General features: G+C 36.0%; 1 protein-coding gene across 5 annotated transcripts; it reads left to right on the top strand.

Moving 5' to 3' along the window:
• LOC110268262 lies at positions 7,743-11,426 on the top strand. 5 transcript variants are annotated; one of them, XR_002356393.1, is made up of 5 exons: positions 8,268-8,336; positions 8,678-8,721; positions 8,809-8,871; positions 9,392-9,513; positions 11,160-11,426. XR_002356393.1 is itself a non-coding variant. In XM_021114171.1 (4 exons), exons 1-3 carry the CDS (start codon positions 7,961-7,963, stop codon positions 9,440-9,442), a joined length of 330 nt encoding a protein of 109 aa, XP_020969830.1. In that variant the 5' UTR covers positions 7,743-7,960; the 3' UTR covers positions 9,443-9,513; positions 11,160-11,426. The 5 variants fall into 5 exon arrangements, 1 of the variants encoding a protein (XP_020969830.1); XM_021114171.1 differs by lacking the exons at positions 8,268-8,336; positions 8,678-8,721 and adding an exon at positions 7,743-8,176; XR_002356391.1 differs by lacking the exon at positions 8,678-8,721 and having other exon boundaries at positions 8,265-8,336.

The following is a 16,524-nucleotide window of genomic DNA, read 5'->3' on the forward strand; positions in this document are numbered from 1 at the left end:
TGTTCTTCAGAATAGAGTTGTGCATTCTGCCTCAATTTTTCTTCATGGTCCCTTTTTGCTATTTTCTCCTCTTCGATTGTCTTTATTATTTCTTCAAGGAGGAGTTCTATCCTAGCGAGTCTCTCTTCTTCTCTACTTTTTTTGAGTTCTTCAATGATGAGTTCCATCCTAGCAAGTCTATCTAAAGGAGGTTGGGTAGGTTGTAATGGTTGGTCGGGGTTGGCTTGTGAATGGAATTGGTTGTTTTGTGGTTGTGTGTTCTGAAAGTGGTATGATTCTTGTGGGTAGTGGATTGAGTTTTGTGGATGGTGAAATGAATTGTATGGATTTGGGATAGACTTTTGTGCTGAGGCATACTCAAATGATGAAGAATTTAGGCATATAGAACTTGGAAGTGAGGTTGTATAATTGAGAGGTGATGGCTCTTGATGAATGGGGTGTGAATAAGTGAAATTTCTTTGGTTTTGATCTTCCCAGGCACAGCTTGAGTAGTGATCAAAGTCATCAAAATATGGACTATTTTGTGATCCTGGGAAGTACCCCATTTCATGTTCTTGATACTCCCACCCACCATGAGCATAGTAAAGTGAATCATTATGTGGTGGTGGAGAGTTTCCCATGAAATTTGATTGACTAAAATATGATGGATGCTCTTTTCTTTCCTGCAGAAAGCTCTGTCTCAAACAATAATCACCAAAAGAAAGTGGAATCTCCATTGTCACAGATGAGGAAATTCCCAGTGAGGCAATATCACAAACAGTTAGTTAGCAAAAGAAAATAAAGGAACAAAAGAAAACAAAGACAAAAGAAAAGTGTATAATCTAGTAAATCAATCAACCGGTAGTCTGTTAATCACGATTAATCCCCGGCAATGGCACCATAAACTTGATAGCACAGAAACTTGTCCTTCAACAAATTTCCCTTCGACAAGTATACCGAATTGTCGTCAAGTAATAACTCACAATAGAGTGAGGTCGAATCCCACAGGGATTAACGGATTAATCAATCAATGGTTAATTGATTATCCTAGTTAGACGATTCATATTTGGATGATGAGCAACAGGGAATTGTAAATTAACAGAAAAGTAAAGAAAGCAATAAAGTGCAGAAAAGTAAAATGGCAAGAAAAGTAAATATAAGAACTCAAGTGTGGGGTTAGTGCTAAAGTTAGTGTGGCTAACGTCACACTTGCTACCCAATTGGTGTTTTTGGGGCTTAAAAGATGCCTATAGTTTGTACTCTAATTTCATGTCCACTATAGAGTATTATATATCTTTGGAAAGCTCTGAATGTCAGCTTTCTAACGCAACTAGAATCACCTCAATTGGACCTCTGTAACGCAAGTTATGCTCATTTGAAGAGGACATGGTTGCTGGCATAGTGGCTGGCGTTATTGGCAAACGTGAGTGCCAATAACGTCTGCGATCAGCGCCGAAAATTGCCAGGTTTTGGAGCTCAAACTTAATGTCCACCCCATACTATTATATATTGTTGGAAAGCCCTGGATGTCTACTTTCCAACGCCTTTGGAAGCGCATCATTTGGAACTCTACAGTTCGAGTTACACTTCTTGGAAGGTGAAGAGGTCAGCTGGCCTTACTACCGGTTGATACCATGTTCATCTTTGCACATTCAAGGCAGGTTTTCTCCCTCAAATTCAGTGTTCACCAAGTATTGCCATATATGCTTGGAAAGCTCTGGAATCCTACTTTCCAATGCCACTAGAATCACCTCATTTGGAGCTTTGTGGCTCAAGTTATTCTTGTTTGAAGAAGGCATGGTCAGGCTGCCGGGTGAGACTTTTGCCCACGTTAATGTAGTTAACGTGGAAGTTAATGTGGGTCTTTTTGCTTCGCAAATGTTAGTGGAGATCACCTTTTCCACTAACTTTGGCATCTCCCTTTCCTTCCACGTTAGTTCCCACGTTAATGTAGTTAACGTGGAAGCTAACGTGGGTCTTTTGCTTTGCAAACGTTAGTGGAGATCACCTTTTCCACTAACTTTGGCATCTCCCTTTCCTTCCACGTTAGTTCCCACGTTAATGTAACTATCGTGGAGACTAACGTGGGTCTTCTTGCACCTTCGCTAGCGTTATTGGCACTCACTTTTGCCACTAACGCTGCTCCTTCTTCAAAGTTGATGCCATTAACGTTCCCACTAACATTCCAACTTTCCTTCCTTCCACGTTAATGGCCACGTTAGTGGCACTAACGTAGCCACTAACGTGGCTCTTCTCTGCTTCTTGTTACCTGAAATCAATCAAACAAAGTACATCAAAGTCTTGCTCTTAATCATGAGATCACGCATCATCCATTTTATCATTCAATGCATGCATAATTCTCATGAAATCATTCAAAATTCACAATGTTTACTTGAATCATGGTATGAATGTATTTTCAACCAAATACTTGCTTATTTCTTAAGAAAATGCATGAAACCAACCTAAAGCATACAAAAAATGGCTAGTAAAACTAGCCAAGATGCCCTGGCATCACCTGCAACTTTCCAACGCTGCATGCTCTCCATTTTTTCAGATATGATAGAAAAATTCATTGAAGTCTTTATGGATGACTTTTTGGTATCCGGAGATTCCTTCCCTAATTGCCTAAATCACTTGGCCCTAGTATTAAAAAGATGTCAAGAGACCAACTTGGTCTTAAACTGGGAGAAATGTCACTTTATGGTGACAGGAGGAATAGTTCTTGGCCATAAGGTTTCTAACCAAGGCATTGAGGTAGACAAAGCTAAGGTGGAACTCATTGAAAAATTACTCCTACCAAGTGATGTCAAGGCAATTAGGAGCTTTTTAAGGCATGCCGGCTTTTACAGAAGGTTTATTAAATATTTTTCAAAGATAGCCAAGCCCTTAAGCAATCTTCTTATATCTGATACACCATTTGTCTTTGATGAAAAATGCATGCTAGCATTCGAAAACTTGAAAAAGAGGCTGTCCTCTGCCCCTATCATTTCCCCACCTGATTGGAACTTACCATTTGAACTGATGTGTGATGCATCTGATTTTGCAGTTGGGGCAATGTTAGGACAAAGGAAAGATAACTTGGTCCATGTGATATACTATATTAGCAAAGTCCTCAATGACACTCAAAGAAATTATACCACTACTGAAAAGGAGTTGCTGGCAATAGTTTTTGCATTTGACAAGTTTAGATCGTACCTCATTGGTGCCAAAGTGATCGTTTTCACAGATCACACAACACTTAAATATTTGTTTGCCAAGCAAGAATCAAAACCAAGACTAATAAGATGGATCTTGTTGTTGCAGGAATTCAATATTGAAATTAGAGACAAGAAAGGAGTGGAGAACAAAGTAGCAGATCACCTATCCAGAATCCCTCATGATAAAGAAGGGTCACATGATACAAGTGTAAATGAGTTCTTCCCAGATGAGCAGTTGATGACGGTTCACAGAGCACCCTGGTTTGCAGATATTGCCAATTTCAAGGCAACCGGGGTTGTACCTCCAGAAATCAACAAACATCAAAAAAGAAAGCTCATCAATGATGCAAAGTATTTTGTTTGGGATGAACCATACCTATTCAAGAAGTGTTCAGATGGAATCCTTAGAAGATGTGTTTCAGAAGAAGAGGGAAGAGAGGTCTTATGGGACTGCCATGGCTCGTGCTATGGAGGCCACTTTGGAGGGGAAAGAACTATAGCCAAGGTGTTGCAAAGCGGATTCTTTTGGTCCACCATTTTCAAGGATGCCAAGGAAGTAGCAAAGAGCTGCAATGAATGCCAAAGAGCTGGAAACCTACCCAAAAGAAATGAGGTGCCACAGAATTTCATCTTAGAACTGGAACTGTTTGATGTATGGGGAATCGATTTCATGGGACCATTTCCAACCTCATATTCAAACAAGTATATCCTAGTAGCAGTGGATTACATTTCCAAGTGGGTAGAGGCCATTGCAACCCCAACAAATGATAACAAGGTGGTCATGAACTTCCTCAGAAAGAACATCTTTAGCCAGTTCGTTGTCCCACGAGTGCTCATCAGTGATGGAGGGAGCCATTTTTGTAACAGGCCACTAGAAGCTCTTCTCCTACGATACGGGGTAAAGCACAAGGTTGCCACACCTTATCACTCCCAAATAAGTGGGCAAACCGAAATATCTAACAGAGAGTTAAAAAGGATTCTGGAAAAGACTGTAGGAGCATCAAGAAAGGACTGGTCGAAGAAGCTAGATGATGCTCTTTGGGCATATAGAACGGCATTCAAAACACCAATCGGGATGTCCCCATATCAACTGGTGTATGGAAAAGCCTGTCATTTACCATTGGAGCTTGAACACAAAGCCTTCTGGGCTCTCAAGCTACTAAATTTTGATAGCCTTGCCGCTGGTGAAAAAAGAGTCCTGCAGCTGCAGGAAATGGAGGAGTTCAGATCTCAAGCCTATGAAAATGCCAAGATCTATAAAGAAAATTCAAAGAGAAGACATGACCTCAATCTGACACCCAGAAGTTTTGAAAAGGGATAGCAAGTGCTCCTCTACAACTCCAAATTGAGACTCTTCCCTGGGAAACTCAAATCAAGGTGGTCTGGACCCTTTCTTGTCACAAAGGTCTCGTCGTATGGACATATAGAAATCATGGAGGAAAGCTCAAGGAGGACTTTCACTGTGAACGGACAAAGGCTCAAGCATTACATGGGCAACATAAGGGAAAGCCCCAAATTGAAATATCATCTCAACTGATAGAGAAATCGTCGAGCTAGCGACGCTAAAAGAGCGCTTCATTGGGAGGCAACCCAACCTAAGGTAGTTTCCTTTTCATGATCATTTCAATAAAAGTTACAAGTAGTTTACCCTGTATTGCGAAGAGCTAAGTTTGGTGTTGCACACCAAAATAATCCAAGAGTGAATGTGTAATTCTAAGTTTGGTGTTCCACCAAAGATTTCAATTAGAACCACATTACACCTCTTCAATGGCAAGTTGCTAGCCCCAACCAATCAGGAAAACCACTTAACAATAGTTTAGTTTCTATTTCATGGTCATTTTATTAATAAAAGCACATGAGGTTCTCTGCATGTATTCAATTCGTGCATTAGGCAAGGAACTAAGTTTGGTGTTCACACACCAAATTGAGTTCAGAAATTCACAAGCATACATGCATGCTAACTATTCCTCAAGTGCTTGGGGAACAAGCAACTTCCAATAACTTTGCACGGATTCAATCAATCTTCTGGAAAAATAGTGCACCATCATCCAAGGAGGCGAGGAAGGATGCAGAAGCTATGGATGATGACAACAAAGGGATAGCTGGAAGGAACCACTAACAGGTTGTATTGTTATTTGATTCCATATGCTTAGAAATGCTCAAATTGGAAGTCTGAATGTGCCCCTGATTAATAGTTACTCTTTAGCTTAAATCACTAGAATTTAATGTTTGTTTTCCTTGCTTTTGTCATATGCTTGCTAGTCTAATGTCACTACTGCATTCTCACCTTGCTCACTTGTATGCTTGTCCCTTTAAGTCAAATAAAAAAGAGATGTTATGAAAGACCATAGTGATGTTCAATTTGTGGAGTAAGTTCTTAAGCTTGTGGGGTAGTAATTACTTAGCTAAGTTGGTTCACCAACAAGGTAGGAAGGCAACTATCTGTCCTGAATCATATGATTGAAACACACCCCATGAGACTAGCTAAATAATAAGATCCCAATAAGAAAAGGGGAAAGAAAAATGAAAGTTGAGAAATAAAGAAAAAGAGTAAGAAATAAGGCTAGGCACCAAGGGTTGAATCTTAAGGCATGTGTCTGTGGTGCTCCTGTGCAAAGGATATACTTGGATGAATAAGCTCTCAGGGGTGCCTTATCACTTGGTAACTTGGGTTAACTAACTCGGGATTATCAGCTGAAAGTCCACTATCAAGAGTAACCTTTGCTACAGAACACTTAGTAACCCAAAGAGGTGCTGGACACCAAGGTCTCAAGAATAAAAATAACAAACCATGTGCCTGTGGTGTGAATGTATGGGGGAAAGAGACTTGAGGGAGTAAGTCCTTAGGGATGTCTTAACACCTATCACCTTCAACCAACTGGTTCGAGAGTGCTGGCTGAAAGCTTATATTAAAGAGTCGCCCCCTTACAGAGCACCTAGTCTAAAGAACACAATCAAACCCTGAAAAGAAAAAAAAGGATCAATAAATAAAAGTCTCATAGGGTGCAATCAAGTGAGAATTCCAAGGCATGATAAAGGTCTGAAAGCCAGTGAAGGAATGAACCTGAGTTGCTATGCATGAAACCCCATAAAACCAAGAACATGACTTCCACAATAATGACTCATCTCTCAAAGGAATCGCCAACGTTAGTGACACTCACATTTGTCACTAACGTTGGACTAAGCCACTATGAGCCACGTTAGTTGCCACGTTAATTGCATTAACGTGGAAGCTAACGTGGAGGAAAGAAATGATGAGCCAACGTTAGTGACACTCACCTTTGACACTAACGTTGGAGATGGCAATCACCACCACGTTAATGGCCACGTTAAGACAATTAACGTGAGGCACTAACGTGAGAAGGGGCGTTTCGAGCGTTAGTGACAAAGGTAAGTGTCACTAACGCTCTCGAGGCTAAGGCATGCTCACGTTAAGAGCCACGTTAGTTATACTAACGTGGACTCTAACGTGAGAAAAGGGGGGCTAAGAGCAACGTTATTGGCAAAGGTAAACGCCAATAACACTTGCGATGGACCAAGAGGCAACGTTAGTGGTCACGTTAGTGCCACTAATGTTGAAGTTAACGTGAACCATCTTGGGCTAGGAACGTTAGTGAAAAATGTGATTGTCACTAATGTTCTCGAACCCATATTTTCACTTAACGTTAACGCCACTAACGTCCTAGCTAAAGTCCATGCCTACTTCACACTTTCTCTGCAAGTAAAGTTGAGCCCACTGAAGATTCCAAACTGCTTCAACTCAAGATCCAAAGGCCCATATCCAAGACTTGAAGAGCCAACTAGAAGATCAAAAGAGTAGTATATATAGGAGTAGTTTTGAACTAGAGAAGAACTTTTGGATTGAGAGAACCACTCTCTGTATAATTTTACTTTCTCTGCAACTTCTAGTTTTACTTTCAGAATGTATTTTCCATCTTTGCTTTCCATTCCCAGAGCTATGAACAACTACACCCCTTTCATTGGGTTAGGGAGCTCTGTTGTAATTTGATGGATCAATAATAGTTTTCATTATTCTTCTTCTTTCTTTTCTCTTGATGAGAGATTGAATTACCAAGGAATTGGAATTCAATCACTTAAGATTGCCAAGGAGATCAATGAATGCATTGATTGAGGAAGAGATGAAAATAAACTTGATCCGGAGAATGCAACATCTCCTGAGCCCAATGAATTCCACATTTCTGATCTTACCCATTCTCTTTATTTTCTGCCATTTACTTTTATGCTGAATTCCCCATTTCCCATTTAAGATTCTACAATTTATTTTCTGTCATTTATATTCAGTTCTTTATTTCAGCATTTACAATTTCTGCTATTTACTTTTCTGCCATTTAATTTTCTGCAACTCTCAAATCAACTTCTGCTTAGCTCAACTAGAACATTCCTCCGATTAAAGTTGCTTGACCAATTAATCCCTGTGGGATTTGACCTCACTCTATTGTGAGTTTTTACTTGACGACAATTCGGTATACTTGCCGAGGGAAATTTGTTGAGAGACAAGTTTCCGTGCATCACAACCCTAGCTAGCTAATTAAACGAAACATTACGCGCTCTCGATCTCCTTTCATTCTCCCTCTCCTTCGTCTCCTTCGACAACGTCGTTCTTCCCTCTCGGCTTCTCCTCTCTCCGCCGGTTACGATTTCTCTAGGTACTTTTCCCTCTCAAACTGAGTCACTGATTTGTTTCTCTGCAGCTCCCTCTCAAGTTCTTTAGAGAAGGTGAAACCGAAACTGAAATTACTGATTTCTTCATTTTTGCTCGAGTTATGGTTTCAGAATTGTTTTTGTTGCTGATTTTTGGGGGTTTTTGTTTCTCTGCAGCTCTGCGATCGGGTTTTGTGTTGAAGCATTCGATTGACGTTGGTGCGGGGGTGATTGACGCTGATCGGTTCTTGTGTTTAGCCAGTCTCAGATCTCAGATCTTGGATCTTGGATCTTCCTTCCTCGCATCTGCCGTCGACACTGCTTGCAAAGCCGGCGAGGTTGTTTTCGTAACGTTACTCTCTCTCTCTCTCTCTCTGAACTTGATATATAAGTTGATATATAAGTTGCTTAATCATTATTTTCAATGAACTTGATATATAAGTTGCTTAATCATTATCTGGATGAGATGCCTAGTTTCTTTTCCTAATGTTATGCCAGGTTTTTATATTATTATATAATTTGTTAAGAAAATTGCTTACCCTGTATCTGATTTTGCTGCTGTTCTCATTCACTCAGAGCTAAGGAATGCATATTAGAAACTAGCACTAGTTATTTCTTTATTCTTTCTCTCGATCCTCTGATCCGCCGTTATTTGTTCTTTATTTCCATGCCTGTGTTATCCTACTATAAGTACTTGCTGAGTTTTGTTTATCTTGTGCTCCATCTTTCTAAGTTTTGGTTTGTTGGTGGTGATTGCGAATCCTTTTTTTTTTAAATTAACAACTACTATATTGGCTCATCTGTTATTTTTTGCATGGTCTTGTTTTCATGATTGACAGAATTTATTAGATGCTTTGTTTTCACAATTCCAGCTGCAGTTCTGGTTAGTTTTAGACTTTTCATGTAATTCTTGAAAGTAGAATTTGTAGTTAAAAAAAATTGGTTTTGGTTTGTTTGTTTGATGGGATAGAAATGGCACCCCGATCGTAAGCAGCTAAGAAGAAATTCCAAGCAATCCAGCAAGCCTATTCTGGTAAATTCAACTTAATTATTTTCTTTTCTTTTCATTAATTTTATCTGGTAAACATAATGTTTCGGTTCAAAGTGTGACACCTATGTTACTTAGCCAACAGATCCATTAATTTTAAGCTTTCTTGTTTGTTTCTGATATGTACCTAATTTTACTACTTTGAGTCAATGTAAGGCTAAGAGCAAAAGTAGTAATAATAATAATAATAATAACTGAAACTTGTGGATGGTAATGGCCAGTTATTATGCTGCCACATAATAAATTTCTCTGATTAGAAAAATAAAAATAATACATTTTTTCTCTTTGGAGTTAGCTACAAGTACTCTTCAAGTTAAAGTCATCATTAATGTTAGTGCCCTTGTTTTAGTGATTTTATCCTTAATGATTCATGTGTGCTGAACTCAACCCTGTAACTTTCATCTGAATTTGAATAAAAGAAAAATTCAAAGTAAGTAGTGAAGACAGTTCTCCAACTGATGTAATAACGAGAAGTTTATCCATAATTTTCATTTTGTTTTGTCAGTTAAGCTTCTTGATTGGGAGGAAGAGGGCCATTGTTCTGAAGCGGAAATAGCTTCTCTGAGGGCAGCTTTTACACAAGAAGTTGCTGTTTGGCATAAGCTTGACCATCCTAATGTGACCAAGGTAATGTTTAGGTCCTCACTCCTCGTTATAATTTTTCTCTTTCTTATTTCCTACTAATAGAAGATTTATTCCTATCTGGAAGAGATACAAATAGTTATCTCTGTGCCTTGTCGTGGTTGTATTGGTGTATTGCTAACTTAGGAGTATTAAACATTGGAGTATTTATAATTTGGATCTCTCTAACCCTTTAGTTTGCTTTGGTTCCTTAATATACTTTTTTGAGTCTAGTATCTATATGTTATGACTTCCATGCTTCAGGAATCAGGAGCACGTTTATTTACTCACTGACCCTTATTGCGTTTTTATTTTTTACTTTTTATAGTTTTATTTTCTGGATTTTGAGATTTTATGAAAAAAAAAATAGTAAAAAGTAAAAACAATTTCTGTTAAGTTACTTGTTTGTTTGATTTTAAATGAATTAAAATATTTATAATTTATCATTTAATTTTTTTATTTTATAAAAAAGCCATTTTTATTGAATAAGATTCTTCAGGACCCTTTGTATTTGGTAGCAAAGATTAATATATACTTATATCCTTTATTAAATGAAGCAGTAATAAGAATTTTGGAGGAGATTTAATTGTCGGTTGAATACTCATTTAGTCTTGAGATTATGGAAATAGGTAGCAAATAATTTGTTATCAAACTAAATGTAAATATGATTTTTATAAGCCCATTTTCCTTTCAAATAGATGCTTACTAGTTAGATGCTCATCTTTTTCCTTTGAACCACTAACTGAGGTCACAAAATAGGAATCCCATTTCTCCTTAGTTTAATGTTAATTTATGTGTAATTTTTTTTATCTTGTAGAAAAAAATTAATTTGTATATATACAACTACTTGAGAAGAAAAAGTTCACAAAGTCACTGTTATAGCCACAAAATTATCATTTGAAAGAAGTAATTATAATTTTTTTTTTTAATTTCTTTTAGAATACTATTAATTCCAATTTCTCAACTCTTCTTTTCTGCTTCTGTAATCACAGTCCCTGGAGCAAGTTAAAATATTTTACTAAAGCCAATCTCTTAGTGTTAAAATAACTAATTAGCAAATCTTGTTTATGAACAAAATCTAAAATGACGTTAAAGCAATTCCAAAAGAAAAGATATGCAGATATCATAATTCATAAATAATATTGTATGTCTAAAAGAGGTTTGAAGGGTTTACTGTTAAGTGTTATAAGAAGATCCAAACCATTTACAGTTGGCATCCTCCAATTGTTTTTCTACTTACTGTGTAGCCCACTGGATTGCTCACTCTATCTTACACACATGTAAACTATATTATTTATCTAAATGGATGTTATTGTAAGAGAAAGGCTCAAGGTTTGAATATTAAAGGGATTGAATATTTCTAGTAGGATTATTCTTATGAGTAGTTGATATAATTGGTCAAAAGCAGAATCTTGTATTTTCCATGTCACCTAACCATTTGGCAGAGTTATGCCCTGTACAAGTGCATGTGAACTATTTACTCATTCAATACAAGAATCAAGATTGAAGCACTCAATGTTTCAATGTTAGTTAGAAAAAATTTACTCATTACTGTATCAATGCTATGTAATTAGACATGATAACTGTATATCAATATATGCCTTTTTTTTTTTGCATTTCTTGTGCTCATAATAGTTATATTTTTGTTGTAGGGATTGGATCAGGAGAGTGAGATTCCATCACCAAAAGAATTAGGAAGTACGTCTTCTGGAGCAAGCAACAAGGAAGCATGACCTTGATTGATATGTTAAGACGTATATTAAGAATTATATGTTAAGACGTATTATTGAAAAATGTTTCTTTGATACTTTGTTTTTGGATTATGACATTTCAATTATGACTTGAATTATGACTTTTGGATCATGTATGAATTAAAAATCATCTTATGATGTTTGATTTATGACTATGCCTTTTGGTTATTATGAGATTTTTAAGTGAGTTTCGAAAATATCATTTTAAATTGGTAGTTTCAATCTTATTTTAAAAAACATAAAATTGTCATCATAATTAGGTACAAACGGCGGTTAGAAACCCCCATTTTAAATGAAAATGATGCCATTATACACTGGTAGAAACGGTGGTTAAAAAATGCCATTTTAAATATAAAAGATGCCATTATAACCTGGTAAAAACGGCGACTAGAAGCTGCCATTTTAAACACACAAGAAGCCATTATAACCTGGTAAAAACGGCGGCTAGAAACTACCATTTTAAACATAAAAGATGCCATTATAACCTGGTAAAAATGGCGGTTATAATGGTAAAAACGGCGGTTTCCAACCGCCATAATAGAACTAATTCCACAACATCCTGGTAAAAACGGCGGCTGTTTAAAAACTGCCATTTTATGTAGAAATAATGGCGGTTACAAACCGCCATTTTAACCCTCAAAAAACTGCCGTAATAACCAGAATAGCGCCCATAATAACGGCGTTTCTTGGAGGCGCCAGTTTTGGTCATAATGGCGGTTCTAACCGCTGTAATTCCCCAAAATAACCACCGTTTTAACCCCTTTTTTTGTAGTGCCTATTCTATGAATAGGCTACGCTTTTTTTGTGTTACCTTTTTATAGGAGAATAGGATACATAGTTGTGGTATCATTTAAAAAGTGTAGCCTTAGATATTTAAAAACTCACTTATAAAGCGTAGCCTTATCTAAATATCTATGGCTACACTTTTCGCATCAAAGAGAGAACTTTTAAAAAGTAACCTATTTGTTATGTTTTGGGTGCACTTTACAAATGTTGCCTAATGTATCTAGGATCAAATATAAACAAACACTTAGTAATTTTTTTTGTTTATTCTTCCTTTTCATCGAAATACACTACCCACTTCACATAAGAGAAGAACATTCACCCTCCTCCACTTCCTTTTCCCCTTCGCCCCTTCGCCGCCTTCGCCCTTTTCCACTCACTGTCTCCCATCTTCACCTTTGCCCTTCTCCACTCCCCGCTTCACCTTCACTCCCCACTCGCTGCTGCCGTCGCTCCTCATCCTCTTCACCTTCGTTGTTGCACATTCGTCGTCTCTGCACCTACCGTCGCCGGTCACCCCCGTCGAATCTGCGCTCACCGTCGCCGCTCAACCTTGTCGAATCTGCGCTCACCGTTGCCTCTCACTCTCGTTGTCTCTGCGGTCACCATTGCCGCGCACTCACCATCGTCATCTCTACGCTCCGCATCGTCATCTCTGCGCTCACCATCGTCAAGAAGGTATGTATTGATTTTTATTTTGTTTTGAAATTTGGGAAGTTTAGGGTTCCAATTTTAGGAATTTTTAATTTGGGGTTCTGAAATTCAAGAATGTCATAATATGTAGATATCTGAAAATTGTACTATTCAATGATTAATATCTTATGCTTTGATAATATCAATTTAGAAGAATCCTATGAGGCTCTTAGAGTCTTTGAGATTCTTGCGGATAGGGAGAAGCATGATGTGAGGGCGACAACTTATGCGAAAGTGAATAGGTAGTACTATAGCTTGCTTACCACTGCAAAACCATGATTCCTTAAACTTTGAAGCTTGATTATATATAAAAATTTGACCATTACCATGTTTTTGGCATTTAGAAATTTACGAGTAATATAAAATGGGTAGCATCCCATCACTTTGAAGATGAAAAAAAGAAGACCATACAAGATGACCTAAGTTTTGATTTTGTTTTGGACAATGCTTTTAGTTTCATGTAGGAAAGAAGGTGGGACTTGGCAAAGATTATACTATCTTTTACTTGATTGATGGAGTTGTGAAATTTGAGAAATTTGGGCCTAACAGGAAAAAGGGTTAAGTGAAGCTTTTTACACCTTGATTATGTTACTTAGAAAAATTATAGAGAGTACAAATTGAAGCTTAATTATTATGATTTCTTCTACTTCAGGTGAGTGTTTACCCACGAGAAGTGCAACCTGAGAGTCCCAACAGCTATAGAGCAAGGAAGAGGGAGTATTTCAGGATGAGGCACGAACGCAGAAAGGCTAGAGAAGTAGGACCAGTACTTTAACCCCAACTAGTGCTAGCTTCTGTTCCTGATGTTGCCATCATTAATCCAGTGTGCTTATACATGTGTAAAATTCTCCCTGTATCTGTGATTCCCTTATAGCTTTGTATTCGGTTTGTTTGAATTTTGAAATAGAAAACTAATTGTGATTGTATGTATTATTCTTGACATTTTCTTTTGTTCAATAATTTTCTGTTTGATGATGAGTTCTCACACTTCCCACCTTCACAAGCTAAGGTAGATTGATATACATTGATATCACTGGGTCATTTACCCTTCTGATTATTTTTTTTTTACTTTGGGTCCCTAAGTTTAATTATTTAACCATTTTTCTTGTTCTTATTCATCTTTTTCAGGCAGCTAACCTCCGCGAAAGGTTCGAGCAACACAGACACGTGGTTCGTTTCTCATCCAATATTGCATTCTTTTTAATTAGCGCTAAATTAAGACTTGAAATATGTTGCATTTGACTACTTCCTACTACAATACTTGTTATTTGTTATAGTGCATATTCTAGATTTGTATGTATTGAATTATGATATTGAAGTGATCAATGGGACTAACAGGATTTATTAAATGGCATTTATGCTTCCAAGAAAAGCAAGGTTCGATTTAAAATAAATGACATTTGTGCTTCCAAGCTTCATTTGCAATTGAATTCTACCATAGCCATTGCTTACTCTCTTCTTTATTTAGTGAAGCTTTCATGGCCCAAGACATTGGCCATGAAGTGGTTCAATATCAAGTGCAAAACTGATAACTTTCAAGCAGATGATGACGATGTCCTTTATCAAGGTAATTAACCAATTTTCCACATGGCTTCAATGAAATCTAGGACTCTAGAATTGGGATTCTTAGCTTTTATTAAAAAGATTATTTTTTATTTACTTTTTAAATGGCTAGACTAGTTAACTATAGATATATCTTTTCAATAATACACTCTCAATTCTGTTTAGCTTTTGTGAGCAATGTTCTTTTCTTTTCTTTCTTTGTTTATTTGATTTACCCTTAGTTATGTTGTTTTCCAGCTTCCATGGTTTTTCCTTCCATTATTGTTACCCGCAAAAAAATTGTTTGTTTTATTTTATCGTGTTGTGTTTTATTGAGTGACATGATTAAATAACAGTGGAAAGAGCACAGTTTTATTTACTTTATGGTTTTTCCTTTTGCATTTGGGATATTGGTGCAAAATTAATATATCTGTCTCATTTTTAATTTTACAATTTAGGTTAGTGATTCTCACTTTACTCTTTGAAACAATGTCGTTTTCCCCTTTTGCACTTAAAATTAAGCTGATTGGCATGATTTTTTGTGAATTTAGCATTTAGCTTTAATTAGAATAATAAAAAAAACCAACAAGTTGAGAAGAGAAAAAGCAAGTGATCAATCAAATAGATATTGTAGTATTGTATCTTATTTATTTAATTCAGTCAGCAGGCTTATTTATTTTGCTGTATGAATAGTACATGATAGGAGTTAAAGTTATTTTACTATGGTATTGTCTTTCTAATTTTTCAAGTTTATGTTGCTTGCTTCATTTGAATTTGCTTTCTGATTTTGCATCTTGCTTGTTAGGTCCATTTTAGCTTCATAGCTGTATAAGTAATCATTGTTTCATACTAGTATATAAGTCTTGTACTCAATTATTTCACATCTTCAATGATACAAAGTCTCATCTATTCTCTTAATTGTAATATATTTCTGTCTTCAGGCTATAAACACTCATTTTGTTAGTAATGCTTCTCACTTGAGTTGATGCTTCATTATTCTTTGAAATTCTCTGCTCTTCTAGTTCATGTTTCTGGTAATAACATCTTCCATCACCCAATTCTTCTTTATTTTTCATCATTCTGTTAATTGCAAATGATAGGACTAGCTTATGGTTAATTGATTATAGAAAATTCGTCTATATTTTTTTTAGAGATTTTGTGTATTAAACTCTTGTGGCCTATTTCCTTTATATTCCATTGCAAAATGAAGGAGTTTTGAACTTAATATCAATGAAGCTGAAGGAATGACATTTACTTGATATAACTGTAAATTGCTTAATATTGTGGAATTACTTCTTGTTTAGTTGATCACTATATGAGCGTGTTGTTTCATCACCTCCCCCTTCTTTTGTTTGACAAACTGTTACAGAAACCTTCGCATAACTCATTTATGTAGAGTATGAAGTAACTTGATGTAATTCAGGTTCGCAGAGGTGTGCTTCCCCGCCGCTTATTGGAAGAGATCTTGTCAACCAGAATAATGGTGAAACAAGCAATTAAAAGTTGGCTTCCTCAGTGCAAGTGCTTCAGTGAGTATTATCATGTGACTTGGATTTAATAACTCCTAGTTGTATATTTATTTAATACTACTAGTATAATAGTAAAGACAAAAAGTATCATATGTTCAATCTGGAAATTTCTGAAAGATAAGTTTAGAAATTAATACTACAAGTATTAATTTATATTTCATATTTGAATTTTTGTCTCGTTAAATAATTATTTTAATTTTTTTATTTTTATAATTACGAATCAGTTTGTATGTGTTATTAATATGTTAAGTATTTTTTTCTTGTTGTACTTTTTCAACTTATAATTATTTTTCTATATAATTATGCAGGATAATTTTGAAGATATGAGTGAAGATTGAGATGTTTATCATGATGATTTATTGGAAAAGATGGAGCTAGCATTGGAAATTGAAAGATGTATGGTTAATAATGATGTCTTTTATTAGAAGATACATTTGTATGATATAATATTTTGGTTTTTCCTAGTTTATTAGTAGTAAACTCTAAGTGGTCTCATGCATATTTTGATGAATATACTTATTCTAGTGTGAGATGTATGAATATTCAAAATTATGATCATCCCAATATTTTTGATTTATTATATAAATATATTTTGTTTCATGATAATTTTTATTATTTAAAGATTATTGTATGGTATTATTATGTATTTATTTTTATTTTATAATAATTAACTAATTTAATTAAAATACAAGATTATATATATAATTATATTTTCAAAT

This window comes from Arachis ipaensis, chromosome B10 (assembly GCF_000816755.2).
Source record: "Arachis ipaensis cultivar K30076 chromosome B10, Araip1.1, whole genome shotgun sequence".
In the NCBI taxonomy this organism is placed as follows: domain Eukaryota; kingdom Viridiplantae; phylum Streptophyta; class Magnoliopsida; order Fabales; family Fabaceae; genus Arachis; species Arachis ipaensis.

Bases quoted from the DNA above. Each gene is read 5' to 3' on its own strand.
- LOC110268262 (XM_021114171.1), top strand. From the start codon at position 7,961: ATGGTTTCAGAATTGTTTTTGTTGCTGATTTTTGGGGGTTTTTGTTTC. The intron at 8,177-8,808 runs GTTGTTTTCGTA...TTGATGGGATAG, and splicing joins CTGCTTGCAAAGCCGGCGAG to AAATGGCACCCCGATCGTAA. The intron at 8,872-9,391 runs GTAAATTCAACT...TTGTTTTGTCAG, and splicing joins AATCCAGCAAGCCTATTCTG to TTAAGCTTCTTGATTGGGAG.